The sequence below is a fragment of the Talpa occidentalis genome, unplaced genomic scaffold (assembly GCF_014898055.3).
Source record: "Talpa occidentalis isolate TD23 unplaced genomic scaffold, MPIMG_talOcc4v2.1, whole genome shotgun sequence".
In the NCBI taxonomy this organism is placed as follows: domain Eukaryota; kingdom Metazoa; phylum Chordata; class Mammalia; order Eulipotyphla; family Talpidae; genus Talpa; species Talpa occidentalis.
The window spans coordinates 130,422,952-130,441,078 of record NW_026555331.1 but is presented as its reverse complement, the minus strand read 5'-3'; the positions used below and the strand labels follow the sequence as shown (position 1 = coordinate 130,441,078).

Here is an 18,127-nt window from a genome sequence, read left to right as displayed (position 1 = left end):
AATTCTGTTTTGACACATTTTCAAGAGGAATCATCTTTTAGTGGTTTTTCTGTCGTCTCCCACATACCAAAATTCATTTAGTGCTCATCAAAATAGCCAATCACTACTTAATATTCTTGAATGGGGCCAGGAGCTGAGTGTCAGTTTGGATTTAAAATAACAACTCAATTTAGCAAGATTTTATTACTTAATCCCATACTAAGGGCCACGTTTGGAGGACACTATCTTTGTTGTATCAGCACAGTATTTTCAAGCAGCAAATAGTACCCAAATGCCAGTGCTTCACCAAGAGAAGTCCCCGCCCTTATGACCAGATGTCTCTGGTGGGTGTTGCTGACCTTTGTTCAGCATCTTTCTGATGTCAGACCCCTGGATTTGGGGGGAAGTCTCTTGAACTCCCTTAAAGATTGCAGGACATGAGCGCCCCCGCTCTTACACAAACATGTTCAAAGGGCCCAAAGGAGGGTGGGCGCCTTGGCGAGAGAGCACTTTGGCTTCCTTAGTTTCCTTACAGGAAGGAAAGCATCTTTTTCTGAAACTCCCAGCAACATAAGACTTCCCCTTAGTGTTTCATTAGCCAGAACTGGTTTCATGTGAGCAAAGCTCCTTTCCAAGATCATAGTTCTCCACCAAGTACCTGAACAAAATTCTTTGTCTGCTGGGTGAGGGGGGGGGGAAGTGCTGGAAATGGCGTTGGGAATTCAGTGACCCGTGTCTACACTGGTGAATTGAGTAACCGAATTACTAATTTAATGAGAAAAATCTATCCCAAGCGATGTGAAAGTCATTGGGTGTTGGGAAATATGCTTCTGACCAAAGCACAGCCAACGTGTGAGCTCAAACAGTAGGAAGAAAGTGGAGATGAAGGTGCTCAGGTCTGCAGCTTTTGTAATCAGAGAACTTTTATTCACTTCATTATCTTTCTACATGTCACACCATCACAAAAGGTACCCTTTTTTACGCACTTTTGAAAGAGCAGTTTCAGATATATGATAAAATTGAAGAAATACAAATTCCCCACACATCTGTTTCCACACATACACAGTCCCCATTAGCAATCTCACAAAAATGGTACATTTTTTGACCAAGGATGAATCTGCATTGAACGCTAATCACCCAACATCTTTACTTTACCTAAGGGGAAAATGGGAGATAGACCAGGAATCTATATGCCACCCTTGTGCAGGGGCCATGCCAATCTTCTTAAAGGTACCGTTGTATGGTGTAGATGAGGCACCATTTCAAGCAAAATGCTCTTCCCTCATATGCTCCCTCCAGCTCTTTGCTATGCATAATTTGAAAAGGGTTGATTTCCCTTATTTTGAAAGGAGAGTTGCAAGCGTCAAGCCTGTTCTTTTCTCCATTGTGTTCAAGAGTAGGGCTGTGGACTGTGCTACGTAGAATAGAAAGAGGGAAAATAGGTAATGCTTTTCTTAATGCTTTTTGTTTACCACAAGTCATCTCAAGTAGGCTATTAAAAATGGACTCCAGGGTGAGTGTGTAAGGGGACTGCAAAACATCAGAAACCTTCAACTGCAGAGTGGGATCAAATCTTTGGGGGCCCTGAGCAGCACATGGCCATGTGATTCAATTTCTTCCAGTTTCATCCAGGGATATAAGGAAACAGCTCTTTCAGGACAAGGATTTGATAAGAAATAATTATACTTTCATTAGTAGGAAATATTCACCTATCAGTCATTGTAATACATGATCTCATTTTTACTTAGAAGAGTATCAGAAAAGGAGAAATAGAAATATTCCTTTTTGAACAGGGGGAAGTTATAAACAGATGCCACTTGCACTGACCTCTCCTGTCTTCGAGGCCAAAATAGATCCCCTGGCATAGGACACACCAGCAACCACTGGTTTCTTCGGTCTTAGTTACTTTGTAAAGCAAAAGTTTATGTGCATCTCCTTTCTTATAAAATAGATTGCTAAATAATTGCTGTCTTTAAAAATGGGAGGGATAGTTCTAATAGTGAGTAAATCTTTGTCCTTTTGTGAACCCCTCTGTATTGCCCAAAAAAGGGCTTGATTTTATAAAAATTCTAAAAAAGAACTGGTCCCACTAAACCATGTATGTTTACATAATATTTAGAATTTGCACATTTTACAATTCAGACAAATTTCTATACATTTAGTGAAGTTAACATTTCAGCTAAGACATTGCTATGAAATTAAAATGAATACAAGGTGAACTTGTCACGTACAGATTTATTACTATTTTTACCAAGATTATAAAAATGTCTTTTATATCACTAATTCAGAAACTTTTGTTCAATATCTATTTGCAAGGTCCAGTGAAGTACCATATATTCACAGGGAAATGTCTCCTTGACCTGATGTTTAAGAATTCACCCAACATTTCTTCTATATCTGCTCTATTGTGTCTGTACCCATTGTTCCGTGTAATAAGGTACAGATCTGGGTCTGCATCTCATACTCACATGGAATTGTGGAACAACATAATAGCTCTGAAAATGAAGTTAAAATCAGATTCATCTACATTTTTGTGTTCTGGATTTAAATGTCAAATATGAACTAGCACCATTCTCAGCCTAGTTCCTGTGCTCTGCTCCCCTGTCTCTGTAGCTGAGAGGTCAGCTGCCTTCTCCCTGCGACCCTGTGTGCCAGACAGTCGACTGGGCCCTGGCCGTCTGGCACCAGCTCAATGCCTGCCTGGCCCGCTTGGGCACACCTGAAGCACTGCTCGGGCCAAAGTATTTCCTGTCCTGTCCTGTTGTCCCAGGCCACGCCCATGCAACTGTGAAGTAAGTGTCATCTCTCCTTATTTGCCTATTTAAAATAGAGCATTGGCCGCTTGGGGTGTTTGAGAGTGAGGAAGCTCAAGGGGTTACGTTATGGCCACCTCCTGTCAGAGGATGGCTGCGCCCTGTGTGTTGGAGAGTCATGTGTGGCCTGCTGGGAGGTGTCTCCTCAGCAAGGCCCATATGAGAAATTTTGTCAGGTATCCTACAACTGACTCACCCCCCCATATTACTCCATTGTTCCATTGGAAAGCTGCCTAGACTTACACACTTACTGTCTTTTCCTTTATAGTAGCTTATGAGAACATACATTCAATAAGCTTAATGAAATAGAAAATCAGGAAATTAAAAGGAGGAAAAAAATGTTTCACCATCCAACCTAGTGAGGATTTTGTGGTTAGCTTTTAGATTTGATTCTGCATTTTCTGACATCCTGGGCAGAAATCCTCTTGAAAAACAAGGTACACAATAATTTATGCTCTATATTGTAAGCCAAACTATCAATTTAATAACAGTTAATTGAGAGAAAAGGAAAAGTATACTCTTAGAACATACGCAGCATTTTCTTGCCAGAAAGCAGAAATGAATTTATGTATTTGCCCATTTTTCCCCTTCGGTATTTGATTAAATTGAATCCTTTTTTACAGCCATAGTTTCAGGATTCTTAGGAGTCAGTTTTGGCCTTTCCTGTACAGAGCCATCACGGGCATGAACTAGAGGCCCTGAGATGTTTACCCCATTTGCAACCTAGCAAGTTTTCCTGCTGCTCGTTCAGGGTGTCAGGTCTGAGGCCAGCATTTCATCCCTCAGCACAACAGCCTGAGCTTCACCTTGATGTTGGATGCCCAGGGAGATCCTGTCTGCATCGCACCTGCAGAGCTTAGAGCTTCCCTAGTGTTCTAGAAGGACTGGCAAATCCTTTGCCCTGGAAGGAGACATTACTTTATCTCGCTCAGATCTGCCCTCTGCTCTGGAAGGATCCTATTGCTCCCTACATCCTTGAAAAGATAGTCCAGAACAAGACAGAAATGCCACTGACAATTGCTTATCATCTTTACCCTTTAGCGCCTTTAGGTGCTAAACTGCGTGTTTGGTGATGTAGCATACTATTTTTACAACTTACCTTCCTTATTCTAGTTTCACTTTTCCTTGAATTTAGTATCACCAGACATTAACAGAGCAACTTGCAATATAGGTACTTAATACAGAGGTGAGAGTTTTAATAGTATTTGAAAGATTTCTGCCAACATTCAATAGCTTGCTTCTGCAACCTTTAACCACAGTAATTGTTCCCAGTGCTGCAGCAAAGTGTAGTCTTTGTTAAAGGATTGTCACTGGTATTGAGGGCTGGAAACTTGGGGTAAAGTCCCACTGCTATAAGCTACTAGTGTAAAGAGTCCAACTGAGGCAATGGGTGGTTGCCCCCCGCCCCGCCAAGCTGAGCCTACCTTATGCCAACACTGAGCCCTTGCCATGGGGCAGGCAGATTTAATTTACCATTGATGTAAGGTATGGTCCATTTTCAAATATACTAAAATACATTGTGTGTCTTACAGAAATATGGCAAATAAGGTTAAGCTACTTACACACTTTCCAGAAGTCTTTTTTCCAAGTTACAATCTGTAAATTAACCTTGCTTTCCATGTATTTATCCATGCATGCATTCATTCATTCATTCAGCAAATATGCAAACATTGTTTCTGTTCTCAAGGACTTGATAAAGTAAAAGAGATCACAGTTTCATCTGAAAGGCAGTGTATATTTGAGGCAAAGTCCTTTGGTATTGGATAAATTCTAAAGTTACTGAACAAGTTAACATCTATGCAAACACTTCTTTTTGCCCATGGTAATATCAAGTGTAATTTGCAAAAGGCCTGGTCCCAACTAGGAATCTGCCTCTCTCCCCCCAGGTGGATGTCTCAGCTGTGGAATGCGGTCATTGCACCCCGAGTTCAAGAAGCAATATTGTCAAGAGCCTCTGTGAAAAGACAGTCTGGCTTCGCGCAAACAGTTGTTAAAAAACACCCTAGCCAAGGACAGCAGGCTGTGGTGAAAGCTGCGCTCAGCATCTTGCTTAATAAAGCTGTTCTGCATGACTGTCCCCTCCAGAGAGCAGGTATGTGCATTCACCTGGGAGGGAAGGAAATTCACACCCTTGTGTATTATCTGTTTGAATTTATTTTTAGTGAGCTGCCTTTTCTTTGTAACTAGAGAAATCTTCTGAACATGAATGGCCATTTTGTAACCTTGCACCAGAACTGGTTTTCTATGATTGGCTCATGTTTAAATTGCAGATCTCCAAGTAAAATTTGAGCTGACTCACAAAACCCTTGCTTTGCTATTAGGTAGACCCCATGACTTTTTTTGAAAAATGCAAGAAACTATGTCTTTGAGAATTGGAAATGTTGGGTTTTGCTCGACTTTAAGAAACTGCATGATCCATGTCTTCGTTTTGACAAAATGTGGTTTATTTCAGAACTAGACCAGCATACAGTTGAGTTCAAAGGAGGAAGTTTCCCTCTGTCCATAGTTTCAAGTTACAACAGCTGTAGCAAGAAGAAAGCAGACCCTGGTGCCTGGAGGAAGGTGAGCACCAGTCCTCGCAAGAAGTCTGGCCGTTTCTCTTCCCCTATCTGGATCAAGCCGGACCTGAGCCAGGAAGGTAAGGGAGGGGGGTTGGCATGCCACCTACAAGTACACTGGCATCCAGGGTCTGTCTTCTGAATATAAAAGGTGCTTTTCATCTTTCAACAAAATTCTGAGTATTTCAGTGCACATGTTCATGGAGTACACAAATATGGTAAGTACATTTCCAAAAATATTTGGGATCCCCCTATATGAAAAATAGTCCTTCACTATAGAATTCTAAAATTAAGTTATGGTATTGATTGTCATTTTAGATTTTTGTGGTGGTCACAACTTATGTAATATATGAGTTGCACTTTGGCACATTTCTGCCCTTCTATATGTCCTCTCTGTGCCAAACGTAATATTTAGATGTATGTGTACAGTTTATACTATTTAGTTGAAAGCCTTTCATTTTTATTTGTTTCTGTTTCATCTACGGTGTATGCCAGGTTTTATTATAAGCATTGGGAATAGAGCTATGCATTCAGCCAAAATCCCGCCCTTCTAGTTACTGAAATAGAAGGAGAACGTCATATATAAAAGGAATAGGAAGGTTTTATTCTAATCAATCTATCCATTATGTTAAACCTATTCCTTTTGGCTTATTAACAATTTTATGCATTGAGAATCCTACGAATCATTTTGTGTAATTTAGGCCAACTTAGCATGGGGTTGCTATTAAAGTCTCCAAGAATTGCTGTTGCTTTTGTGCATTAATGTACTTTCATATTAAACATAGAGACTCCTCATCAGAAGACCCTAAGCCTTGAGAGTATGCAAAAGAACTCAAGGGAATTCTCTCCATTTACAGAGAACAAAATTGAGGTTCAGAACCCCTGCTTGCTCCAGATCCCCTGCTGGGAATATGGGGTCCTTGTGGCACATGTATTCATGAACATGCAGGTCATTAGACACCCATCCAGGTTCTTCACAATCATTTCCCAATGGATCAGTTTTTATAACGTTTAGGATCAGCTTCTTTCTGGAGTTAAATAGCATTGACAATATGAACAGAATAAATGTGAATTTATAGCAATATGATAAACATAGCTCTAACTAAAACCTTATGCTAAAAAGTAAAAAAAACTAAATGATTAATATTTTCATTATTTCATAGAATTATTTGCTATTTTCTAGGAAACCTTAATAGAAATTATGTGCAATCATAGTTTATATTGCCTTTAACAGATTTATAAAATCTAAACCAATTAGGAGAATGAACCATGGGTTACTATTAGGGAAAAAATTAATTGCTTTTGATATAGGATTATTACAACAATGTATGGATTGATTTTTTTGTTTTTTGACACTATTATCAATTACACCAAAATTAGAACCCATTTTCATTCCATGGAAATCATTGAAGGCTTGGTGAAGACACAGCCCTTTCCTAACTTAAAATAGAAAAGTGAGTGGTTTCTAGTTACAGGCTTCTGGATAATTGTGCCCAAGTCCCTGTACTTACAGGGGGAAGCCGTGTGGGTAAAGAAGTGAAAACACTAGAGACTTCCTCTGACGATCTGCTTTTAATGAGAATATATTAAATTCAATTTACTTCATTTTTAGAGATCATTTGTGCTAGAAATATTCAAACAATTTCACGATTCACTCAGAAGCAGCTAATGTTTTAAAACGCTTATAAAATGTAGTTACAAAAATAGACGTTTTATAGGAATCTGAAATGGCTTATATTTTATGTAATCAGTGCAAGCCTATTTGTGTGTATAGATAGCAAACATTACTATTGTTTGGCTTTTGTGTGCTCTTTACATTTTCTATGTAACACAAACAATTAAATGTTAAATTTCTATTAAGTATGCTTGCAGTGTCACTTGCACTGTAGGCGCCCACAGATCAAACACTAAACTTGATTTACAGGGTCAGTGATGTTGGAAGGCAAACAAAAGTAGAGAAATTACCATCTTCAAAAGGCAGATATTAAAATGCTCTTGAGGCACTTTGAAAACTGAAGCTTAAAGAAAGAGATTTGACTAGCGAGAAGAGGGGCCATGATAAAGGCAAAATTCAGCACTTCAGAATTGAGCTCTGGGTGGTGACTTCAGTCATAAATACACAGGAGGGAGTTGGTTCCTTCCTGCATTGCCTGGCAGGAAGCTACATCCAGAGCCGCTACCCTGAGGAAAACTCAAGGGTGGATTTAATCCAAAAACAAAATGAAAGTCTGCTTCTTTTAAATACAGAGTTTAAGTTGCACTGGGACAATGATTCATTCTGTTGAAAATAATTATTTTTCTTTAAACAGGTATGAAAAATAAGACCATACCACAATCGAACTGTAACAAGAATACCTCTCTGTCAAAACAAAAGTAAGTTCTCTTTTCAGATTTAACATGTAGGAAACAACACACACATCTCATGATTCGTTTTTGCAACTATTTTTAAAAAGCAATAGGGATGATTCATGTTAAGCTGAAATCTAAGGAATGAAACCCAAGCAGATAGATCCTTATGGTTAATATAACTTAATACATTTGCAGAAAAACAGTGAATCCTTGCATTTATGAATTTTTAAAGAGGCTTTAAGTAACTTTTTAATCCTGGGTTTACAGAAAGTACTAAATGTTGACATGATAATTTCATGTGTCGCTCCCACGGAAGTGTCTCAGCTTAGAAGTCTTGAGGTATGAAGCCTGGTTGGGTTCATCATCAGTTTGAGTTACCACGGGGACCTTTTGTCCCTATTTACAGACTGTGGCCTAGAACTTAGCAGGTAACATAGAGGACCCTGGTTTTCAAAACTATAGAAAGAAGGAAGCTGCAGCACATGCTGCTTTCTCGCCAGGCCCACTGTGGCTAGTCCCAGTCATTTAAGGATTCGGTAGAGAAGGGAATATGGACACAGAGGTGTTAAGGTAAAAAAGAAAACTTGACCCCAGCCAGTTAAGTGGTCAGTCAGATCAATTTTGAAAATTATTTGTTCCCTGTGCCACAGTGTTTAGGGTCTTAGCTTTATTTAGCCTTGAAGACAAAATAGGAAAGGTAAGAGTAAGGAGACTGGAGTGCTAGGTGTCAAAGCAGGTATCTTTGTCAAGATTCTCAAAATCTTACGGAAATTTTACTGCCTTAGTAGTTTAGCCTCTCCCAGTATGGGAACAGGTTGTCACATTACATGACACTTATGAATTTATAAGACACTAAACATGCTTTTCCTACCCCACACCGACACTCCCCAAAAGGCGAACTGTCTAGATTTCTACATTGGGAACTGGATCGTTGCTCTCATTTTGAAAAACTCTGCTCTGAACTTTGTGTTAGATCTTTAGAGACCGACCTATCACTGAGCTTGAATTTGGATCAGAGATTCTCTCTGGGTTCGGATGATGAAACAGACCTTGTCAAGGAACTTCAGAGTATGTGCTCCAGCAAATCTGAATCTGATATAAGCAAGGTGAGCAGTACAAATGGGTGGACTTTGAATGGCTGCACCCAACACAGACACTTCATAACAAGGAAAGGAAGCCCTTACCTTGCCTTCAAACCTCTGTTTAGTACAACTTGTTTTGCCAAACTCCTCTGAAAACCCTGAAGTTAAAATTGCATTAATGCAAAAAAAAATACTCATCACATTTGGGCAGTATTTGTACAGACCTCAATTTAAGTTGCCTTCGGCCTCTTTTCATATTATCAATCATCTGTTAGTAAGATCATTATACATAGAGCAACAACTGTCCTTACAAATAATTGGTCTGTACAATTATAAACTGAAATTTGAGATCAAAATACAGAAGTAGTGACCAGAGATCTCAAAGAAAGCATTACCATCACGTCCAACCTGTTTTGGCACACCAGTAGCTGCAGCAACTTTCACCAAACTTCCTTCATAAATGCCTTTTACTTGAAAGGGAGTGGTAAAAAGGTAGTTACAATTGGTGCAGGTGCCTCTTGACTCAACTATTATATTTAAGCAGTCATAATCTATGAGACAAAGTAGAATGGACTATCTTATTTGACCTTGCTGCAAATGAAACACTTAATCATTACCTTATTTTTCCAGTGGCTACGATCTTGCAAAATTTAAATCCTTTCTTCCATTGCCAAGTGCTTTTTTTTTTTCTTCCCCTATAGGGTTTATCTGCTCTTGACCTTAATAAACCCCCTTCCCTTAGAGATTATTTCTCCTGCATGTGGAATTAGGGCTTCAGGTTCTCCAACTGAATAATGCAAGATTTTAGGGTATGTAGTGAGGTGTTCCTGACTTTAGTGACTTTGAAGCTGTGCCTAGAGTATGTCCCATTGCAACTGGAAAACGACTTGATAAATTCTGTATTTTATAGATTGCTGATTCCAGGGATGATTTAAGAAGGTTTGACAGTTCAGGAAACAACCCTGCATTTTCAGCAACTGTTAATAATTCAAGAATGCCAGTGTCACAAAAAGTAAGTACTCCTTTCCTCAAAAATGGGATAAAGGAAGACTGCTGTGAAATTGACTTCACACATCTTTCAGTGTGAATTACACAGTTATCTCACTTTTAGCTACAGTTTAAAAATAGTTAAACAATTTAATCAATCAAGGTTAGAAAGATGACTGTTTGGGATAACAGTTTGAAAGAATGACAGAGGGAAATCACTCCTTTCCCTCCTACTTGATGCCTAAAATTTTGAAGAGGTCCTCTGTTGTGTCCACTGCTGTATATAATAAGAATAGAAATAATGAAATTTAATCTAGCTAAATGTATTGAAGGAAATTTACGACTTCCAGCATTTTGTAAAATTAAGTTCAGCAAAGGAATGAGAATATATAAAGGTCCTTTACATGCCCAAAACATTCTATCTTTCATTTCCTAACTTGCTCCAGTGAGTCTTCCCTTTAAAATCAGAATGTGATAGAAGAGCCAAGATTCCAACAGACTTTACCCCCCTCTCAAAATAGCTTCCATGATTGATTGGTTAATAAATGTCAAGAGACAGCCCTATATGGTACTCCTGAGTGAACAGAAACAATAACATGTTTTCTTACCCAGCAGACATTTTGTGAGGATGCAGATTTCACAGAGGTACTCAATATGTGGTTTGTGGTTCACATCCTGTTCTCATTCATTCCCATGGTGGTTCCACAGGCCTGTGGGGCGGGGGGTGGGGATGCAGTGAGCTTGGTAAGACTATTAGGTAATAAGATGAGGATTAATACTTTGACAGCCCTGAGCACCACTGCCCTCTGTTCTCACTGCTTTATTAGGTTTCAGTCCTGATTGGTTATATGTGAAACTCCGAGAGCTGTGTTGTGGGGGCTGGGGTGACAGTGGGGGTTGGCAAGGCTGAGCTTCTGATTAAAAATTATATAATGGTATCTGAAGAAAAGTGTGACCTTTCTGGCTTAACTATCACAATGTCTGCCTCCCCTCCCACCATTTGGGAACAGTTTCTAAGCACAAAGAGCAATTTAGAGAGCATTCAAGGGGAGATGACCTAGGGTCACTATTGCAAATTCTGGCTAGAACATGTCTTAGGAGCAATCCCTGAACTTTTGACTCAGCATAGTTTGTATCTATCAGAAGAAGGGATCCCCCACTTTTTTTTTTACTCTTGAACCTCCAAAAAGAATTTTTAATTTGGCTTATGATCACATACAAAAACACATAAGCATCTTTTGTGCCTATCACAACAACTTTAAAATCACATTAAGGGGTACTGTGTAGAAGAACTGGGGTGGAGGCCAGAGGTGCAAGGATGGAGCAGTGGTGAGACAGGAAAGGGCTGCCACACCGTATGTGGATTAGTTTCCTGGCTGGGGGTTGAACTCAGGCCTTGGGGGTAATAGGGCTGACACTTAACCCCTACGTCACCAGTGAGGCCCCAAGGGCCCCCACTTTCTTATATAAAAATGTTGACTGGCAGTGACTGGAACCACTGTTTAAATGACTAATGGAAACTTCTATCACATGACCCTATTGGGTTTGCTACAATAAGGTACTGTCCATAAAAATAGTACTGAAAGTGGGATCAGCTCGGGACAGCTTTGTTTTAAAAGGGAACTTCGAAAAAATGGGTCCTATTCTTTGTAAGAGCCCAAGGCTCTTACAAAAGAATGATAGGGTTGTTTAAATGTGGGATTTGGTGTAGGTATTAGAACTGCTGTCTTTTTCTCTCTCCCCTGAACTTACTGAGGGATACCCTTCCTCAACAGCTAGAAGTTGTTTTCTCAGAATGTGCCAGCAGAGGGCAAAGTAGCACTCATTTCCCAACCTTTGAAAGTTTCATAGTAGACTCATACCTTCTCCATCCACTTGATGAAACTCAACTAGCATTTCTTGGTTAAATGCCCAGTTTCTTCTGTTATCGGGAAGAAACTCCCTTAAGAGGTCAGAGATCTCTGGGTTAGCTGAAATCATTTTCTTTTTTGGCCAAAGAGGGGCCTTACAAGATGAGAATGAGTGAATTACCATTTGCCATAATATAACTCCTTTCTGCCCTAATAGGGAGGGAATCAGGTTGGGTTTAGTAATGGGGTACATTAGCTTTTTAAATTAAAAAAATACAAATACATTTAAATCAGCAGTAGAAAGAGCAGATACTGATGTTTTCCTCTCATGTAATGCAGACTAATTCCCCTGGAGCACTCACCTTGGGTTGCATAATGAAATCCATTTTTTTTTTTTTATCCCCAGTGCCTGGACTCTGTGCCCTAGAGGTTCTGGGAACTTGAAAAGCTCCTGATTATTCTCACATGCAGCCACAGTTTAGACCCACTGCTCTAAAACAGCACTTTGTCACCCTCATTCTCTACCACATTCCTTTCTTTACAAATGCATCTTCAGAAAGGCTGATAATACTTTCACTTAATTAACTTTTTGCATTAATATACTATTCTCACACCCCACCTTCCCACAAAGCCTTTCTTATGCTTCACCTGTCACTGTTATTAGACAGCCATCCCCAATGCCATCTCCCCTCTACCTTCCCACCTAGGGTATTCTCATAGCTTCCAGCTGCTCAGTGCTGGATTAGTGAATTGCTCTGATTTAACAATTCAAGGATGAACCATTAAAACTTTAGCAGTAGTGCCTTCCAGACAAATGAGTGCTCTTTGAGCTTAATGTGTACAGCAACACAGTCAGTGTAGTGGTTAACAGAACTCTTTAAGCGTAGGACGTGCTAAGTATGCTTTCTCTTCCCGGCACTGGGAAGAAACCTCCAAACCTGTATGCTTGGCTGCTCGAGTGTCAGGAACATTGTGTGGGCAGTCACTGCCTCTGTTCCCACACTCCCAGACTTGAGTTGCTGTGGCCATCACTAAGCCAAAGTCCTTCTCCATGTGTGGGTCTCACCTCCAGGGACTTGGCCTCACATATCTACATTCAGCCTCCACCCCCACCCCCCAACCACACTTTTGGCTGTTGTGGGGGTTCTTGGAACTTCATGTGATGTGGGCATATCCTTCCTTAGGCCATGAGGATGCTCGCCCTTACCTTTATGACGCAGACCACACCCCGCATATCTCCTTTTCCTCCCTTTGGGCCTTGGTGATATTCCTGTGGATGTGCAGAGTGAGTCCAAAGACCATGGCAAAATAACCATCTAGCAATTAACTAGACGGGTAGTTAATTGCTGGTGAATTTGCTGTGATTTAGACTAAATGACAAGCTGGGATTGACCTTACTCAGCCCATGACTAAATTCCACTTGACAATATTCTGTTTGATGTCTTCTTACATCTGTCAACTGAGGCCAACCATTTACTTTCCATAAAATGCCATATTAATTATCTTGCCTGGTAAATTCTAGTTTTCAGTCTTTTAAAGGGAAAGTAATGTTAACTAGGTCAGAGGCATCAGAAATTTTTGTGCTATCTAGGGGGAAGCACACTTGTCCCAGCTTCACCACTTTGACAGTGGGCAGATCACCTTCGCTTCCTCATGGACCAGGTGATAGAGTTATAAAACTCTGGGAACCTGAAAGTATGCAGTTTTCAAGATAGAATATCTTGAGCCACATAACAGTGCTTCATGGGAGTCTAGTAAGCACTATCAGGGCAAGAATGTCCTCTGCTGTAGGACAAGCACCCAAAAAAGTGTATTGACTAATAGCTTGATTTTCAGTTTACCTGTTTAAAGTAGAAAGCAGAAAAGTTATCTGACTTACTTAAGGTATTATAATTTGTAGAGTTACTTACAAATAGGTGGTTATACTCGGTGAATTTGGTGATTTCATCAGGCCAAGGACTTCACGGTGAAGGTTTTGTTGGTGAGGAGATCCCAGATTCACTGACTGCTCATCTTGCACTTTTGTGACATCAGGAAGGCTCTAATGAATAGTGGTTATATAGCAAGTTACTCATTCAACTTCTTTCTGTTGTTTGACTTTGCAGAGAACTTGTGTTTAGGAAGAAACTCCTAGTGCTAGCCCAGTGACACAAAGGAGGCAGAACTGGGACTGAGAGACAGAAGTTGACAGCAGTGTGAAATGTGAACTGTCTTATTTCTCTTACAGGAGGTGAGTCCTCTCAGCAGCCAACAAACTACCAACGAGTGCAGCAACAATAAATCAAAGACTGAGTTGGGTATTTCAAGAGTTAAATCTTTTCTTCCTGTTCCTAGAAGTAAAGTCATCCAGTGTTCCCAGAACACCAAAAGAAGCAGCAGCAGCAGTAATACAAGGCAAATCGAATTAAACAACAACTCAAAAGAAGAGATTTGGAACTTACGCAAAAATGAAGTAGAAAAACCTCACAAATAGGCCTGCCTACAATATTCTCATTCTTAACAAGTTCTGTATATTTCACACAAAAACCAACAAGATGTACATACCTTGAAACAAATTGTTTTCACTGTATTATAAAGTATGAGTGCGGGACCACTATTCAATTTTTTGTAAAGAATGTATTTATAAACCAACATTTTGTTGCTTTTTTTCCAATTCTGTAGGATTGAATTTCAAAATCAAGAAGTTATGCTTACTTTTCAAGTAGTTTTATAATAGAAAACTTGTAATAGTTTTAATCAACATGTTCAGGGGTATTAAAACAATTGTGTGTACTGTATATCTATAGCTATATATGTACATATGTATATTTAAAGTCCATGAATCAAACTGCATTATGTTACAAAATCTGTACAACATTGGCTAAAATATGTACCATTTTAAATTGAAATCATAATTTTATGTTCACATGAATAACTAGAATGGGGCAATAACAAGTCACTTCTAAATAGTTACCTTAGTTTCCATAAAAGCCATATTAAGTATTTTGCCTGTTAAATTCTAGTTTTTACATTTTAAAATCTTTTAATGTTTAACATTGCTAATTGGTTGCGTCACATTTATTTATGCTTATGAATTTGCATTATGAGTTGTAAAATATGAAATTATATAATGCAATAAAAGTGTTTATCTTTCTTACAAAAGTTTTGTACCTAAGTGGCTATAAAAAATAACTGCATATATGCTTCAATAAATTCATTAATGCCTTCCATTTAAGTCTAGTAGCACAACTAATAAAATTGGTAACAGAAGTGTTTCTAAAATTAATGAAATTACTTATACAACTCAAATAAGATGCTTTCACACCAAATAAAATACTGAATTAATGAAAACGTAGCTGTATCTTCTGTAACTTTCATAACATTTGTTCAAACTTCACAGAAAGATTCACTCTTGATGCAAAGTGTAACTGAAACTAGGAATTAGATGTTCACTGAACAAAATACCTTCTTTCCATAAATACCCAAAGTTATTTTATACCAAGTATCATTTACGTGTCTAAGAATTAAGAACAAAAACCTTTACTTGGTAAAAATGATTCACACTGAAGTACACACACGTGTTTGATGCTACATTTAACGATCAAAATGTCTACTTGAAAAACAGAGGAAAGTAGGTCTATCAGGAAGAACAATTCCACACTTATGAGCATTCTCCCCAACTTCATCACTGCAAGGCCAGTCTTGGGGGTATACAGTTCTGCAATCATGCACAGGGAAGTAAGCATTGAGATGAGGGGACTGAGCAAAGGGACAAAGGATGGGGTTAGAAGAGAAGCTGGAGGAAAGAGCCTTAAGGCTCAAACAATCATTCCTTTGAGCTGCACTCAAATTCTGTTTTCACAAGAAGACATTAATCTTGGGAACCAAACTAAATGTTCTCAGAATCAAAGACACGTACCTAGATTCAGGTGGTTATGATGTGTTTTTCCTTCATACATCTGCTTAAGATTATATAGAATTAGATTTCTTAGTGATAAGGCCTTGTGTTTAGTTTTTCTGAAGATAAAGATTCCATTAGTGTACTCAAGGTCCAGAGAAAAATCACCAATGCAGCTTTGATCTGCATAAAATCCAGCATGTACACTTTTTTTAATAATTGGAAAGCAGACTACAAGCATGTTTAATTAGGGCTTTTAGATAAGAGGCTTTCTAAATACAAGTACAGACCTACTAAGAAGTCATTAATTTACTGAGGCATCACTACTTAAAAACAATGGAAATGCCAGTACATCACAACATCACAGTCTAAAAGTAAACGCTGCTTGTGACGATTTTGTTTCCATTATACAGATGTATGAATGTACACAGTGGGTTGTGATGTAAAGTATAACCCTTTCTGTGGATCACAGCCAAATATTTTGAAAGTCGACACCATATGGAATGTTAGTGGTGGAGGTAATTCTGGGGTAATGGTGAAGAGCCACGTGGCTCAGTTATGTACTGCCATTTCATAACTATTTCGCCTAAAACAACTTAATCTTTTGGATCCAATTTTCTAAGTAGTAAATGGGAATTTGCCACCCTACAAGTTCTCCATGAGTAAAAAATAAGGTATTAAATGACATCTTTCGTTCAGAAAATTAGTGAATAAATACCCCAGAACTTTTGTGGCATTCTAGCATTTCAGGATGTAATCAGCTCACAAATAGGGCCTCCCCAGTAGCGCAGTCGTTAAGCACTAGGCTGTGAAGCAGCCCGCAGCCTCTGCAGCGCTGGTTTGATCCCTGGCTGGCCTGCGAGGGTCCCACATGGCGCGACAGACCTCTCCTGCTGTGCCTGCTCCTCCCCTCAGCAGTGTATTTCGTCAATCTGCCTGTTCTGTTCCCCTCTCTGGCTCTGGTGAATTCTCGCACCCTCCCATGCTTCTGACTGTACCCAGTGCTTATATAAATAAATAAATCTTTAAAAAATTAATTCACAAATAAATTCTGGTAGCTGCATTATACTAATACACACATAATCAGACTAAAATATAGCTCTATGAAGAGCCAATTTTTAGGACTATCATTGGAAATCAGTAACTTTAAAACATGAGCAATTTCCCCATTCCTCTTGTTGGCTTAAAGTTGAGTTTCTCTGAAACATACTAACTCATTTTGTAGTTTCTTACATAAAAGAGCAAGTAGAACTCTTGTCATTTGTGACAACATGGATACAAGTGGAGAAGAAAATACTGGGGAAAAAAAAAGAGAAAGATAAATACCATTTGGTGTCACTTATATGTGGAATAGAGAGAAACAGTCAGATAAAACGAAATTAACAAGCCATTGAAAACTGACTGAGGAATCGAGTGCACAAGATGAGGAAGGGAAAAAACAGTGAGGAAGGGGCACAATGGACGATAAGGAAAGACTGTGGTGCTTGGTCATAGAGGGGCATGCATCCAAATCACGTGATGTTACAAGCCTATGTTACCTCAAAAGAAAAGAAGTAGAGACCTCATAACCAGACTGTCATGAAAAGTAATTTTGATAGACATGGTCAAATTTTCATTAATACAATAACGATATTTTGTTGGCAGTTAATCCTTAGTGAAAATTAAATTCAATTGGGCAGGGGAATTAAGAGAGCCATTTTTCCAAAGAAAACATACAAATGGCCAACAGGTACATCAGGGAGCTACAAATCACAAACACAATGAAGTATCATCTTACTCCTGTTAGAATGGCTCTCACCAAAACAAAGAATTTTGAAAGATGTGACGAAAGGGAACCCTCATGCACTGTTGGCAGGAATATAAATTGATAAAACCACTATGAAATGCAATATTGGAGTTACCTCAAAAATCTACGAAGGGGGCCTCTCCTGGTGGCGCAGGCGGTTAAGCTCAGCTCTGTGGAGCTGCCCACAGCCTCTGCAGTGTGGATTCGAGCCCCGCTGGCCGATGAGATACCCACATGGCATGACAGACCTCTCCTGTCTCGCCCATCTGCTCCCCTCAGCAGTGTATTTCAGTCAGTCTGCCTGTTCTGTTCCCTGCTCTGTCTCTGGTGAATCCTCTCACCCTTCCACACATCTGGCCTGTACCCCAGTTCTTGTATGCATGAATAAATACATCTTTAAAAAAAAAAACTACGAAGGAACTACAAGAACTGTGGCTTTTGTAGGGGCCAGGATATAAGGTCAGTATACAAAAATCAATTGGCTTTTTAGATTCAACCAATAAACAATGGAAAACAGTATCATTTCAATAGCATCAAATATATGAGGTAATTAGGAATAAGACATGACTGTAAAATATACACTGAATGATGCAAAATATTGCTAACAAATGAAACAAAGCCTAAACAAATGCAAAGCTACTTCATGTTACTGACTAGAAAGACTCAATGTTGAGTCAAATACCTCCAAGCTTAGAGATGTAAAGCAATCCCAACCAAAATTTCAGCAGGAATTTTTTTTTTTTTTTAAACAAATCAGCCTCTTTAAACACATGACTTCTCTTTCAGCCAGAAATTTCTGATGCATTTGCCTTGTTCCCTGAACTGGAAAAGTATCCAGATACCTGA

The 18,127-nt window shown here is 39.1% G+C and overlaps 1 protein-coding gene across 2 annotated transcripts in view; it reads left to right on the top strand.

Annotated features, from left to right (window-relative positions):
• CTTNBP2 (cortactin binding protein 2) overlaps positions 1 to 14,948 on the top strand; it is a 131,250-nt gene extending 116,302 nt beyond the window's left edge. Inside the window, exons 17-23 of one of the 2 annotated variants that reach the window (XM_037512145.1) lie at positions 2,593 to 2,771; positions 4,679 to 4,884; positions 5,245 to 5,430; positions 7,660 to 7,723; positions 8,673 to 8,805; positions 9,692 to 9,793; positions 13,846 to 14,948. In XM_037512145.1, the coding sequence (XP_037368042.1) occupies positions 2,593 to 2,771; positions 4,679 to 4,884; positions 5,245 to 5,430; positions 7,660 to 7,723; positions 8,673 to 8,805; positions 9,692 to 9,793; positions 13,846 to 14,091 (1,116 nt within the window). In that variant the 3' untranslated portion in view covers positions 14,092 to 14,948. The other variant, XM_054692592.1, reaches the window with a different exon arrangement.
• Positions 14,949 to 18,127: the final 3,179 nt, after the last annotated feature.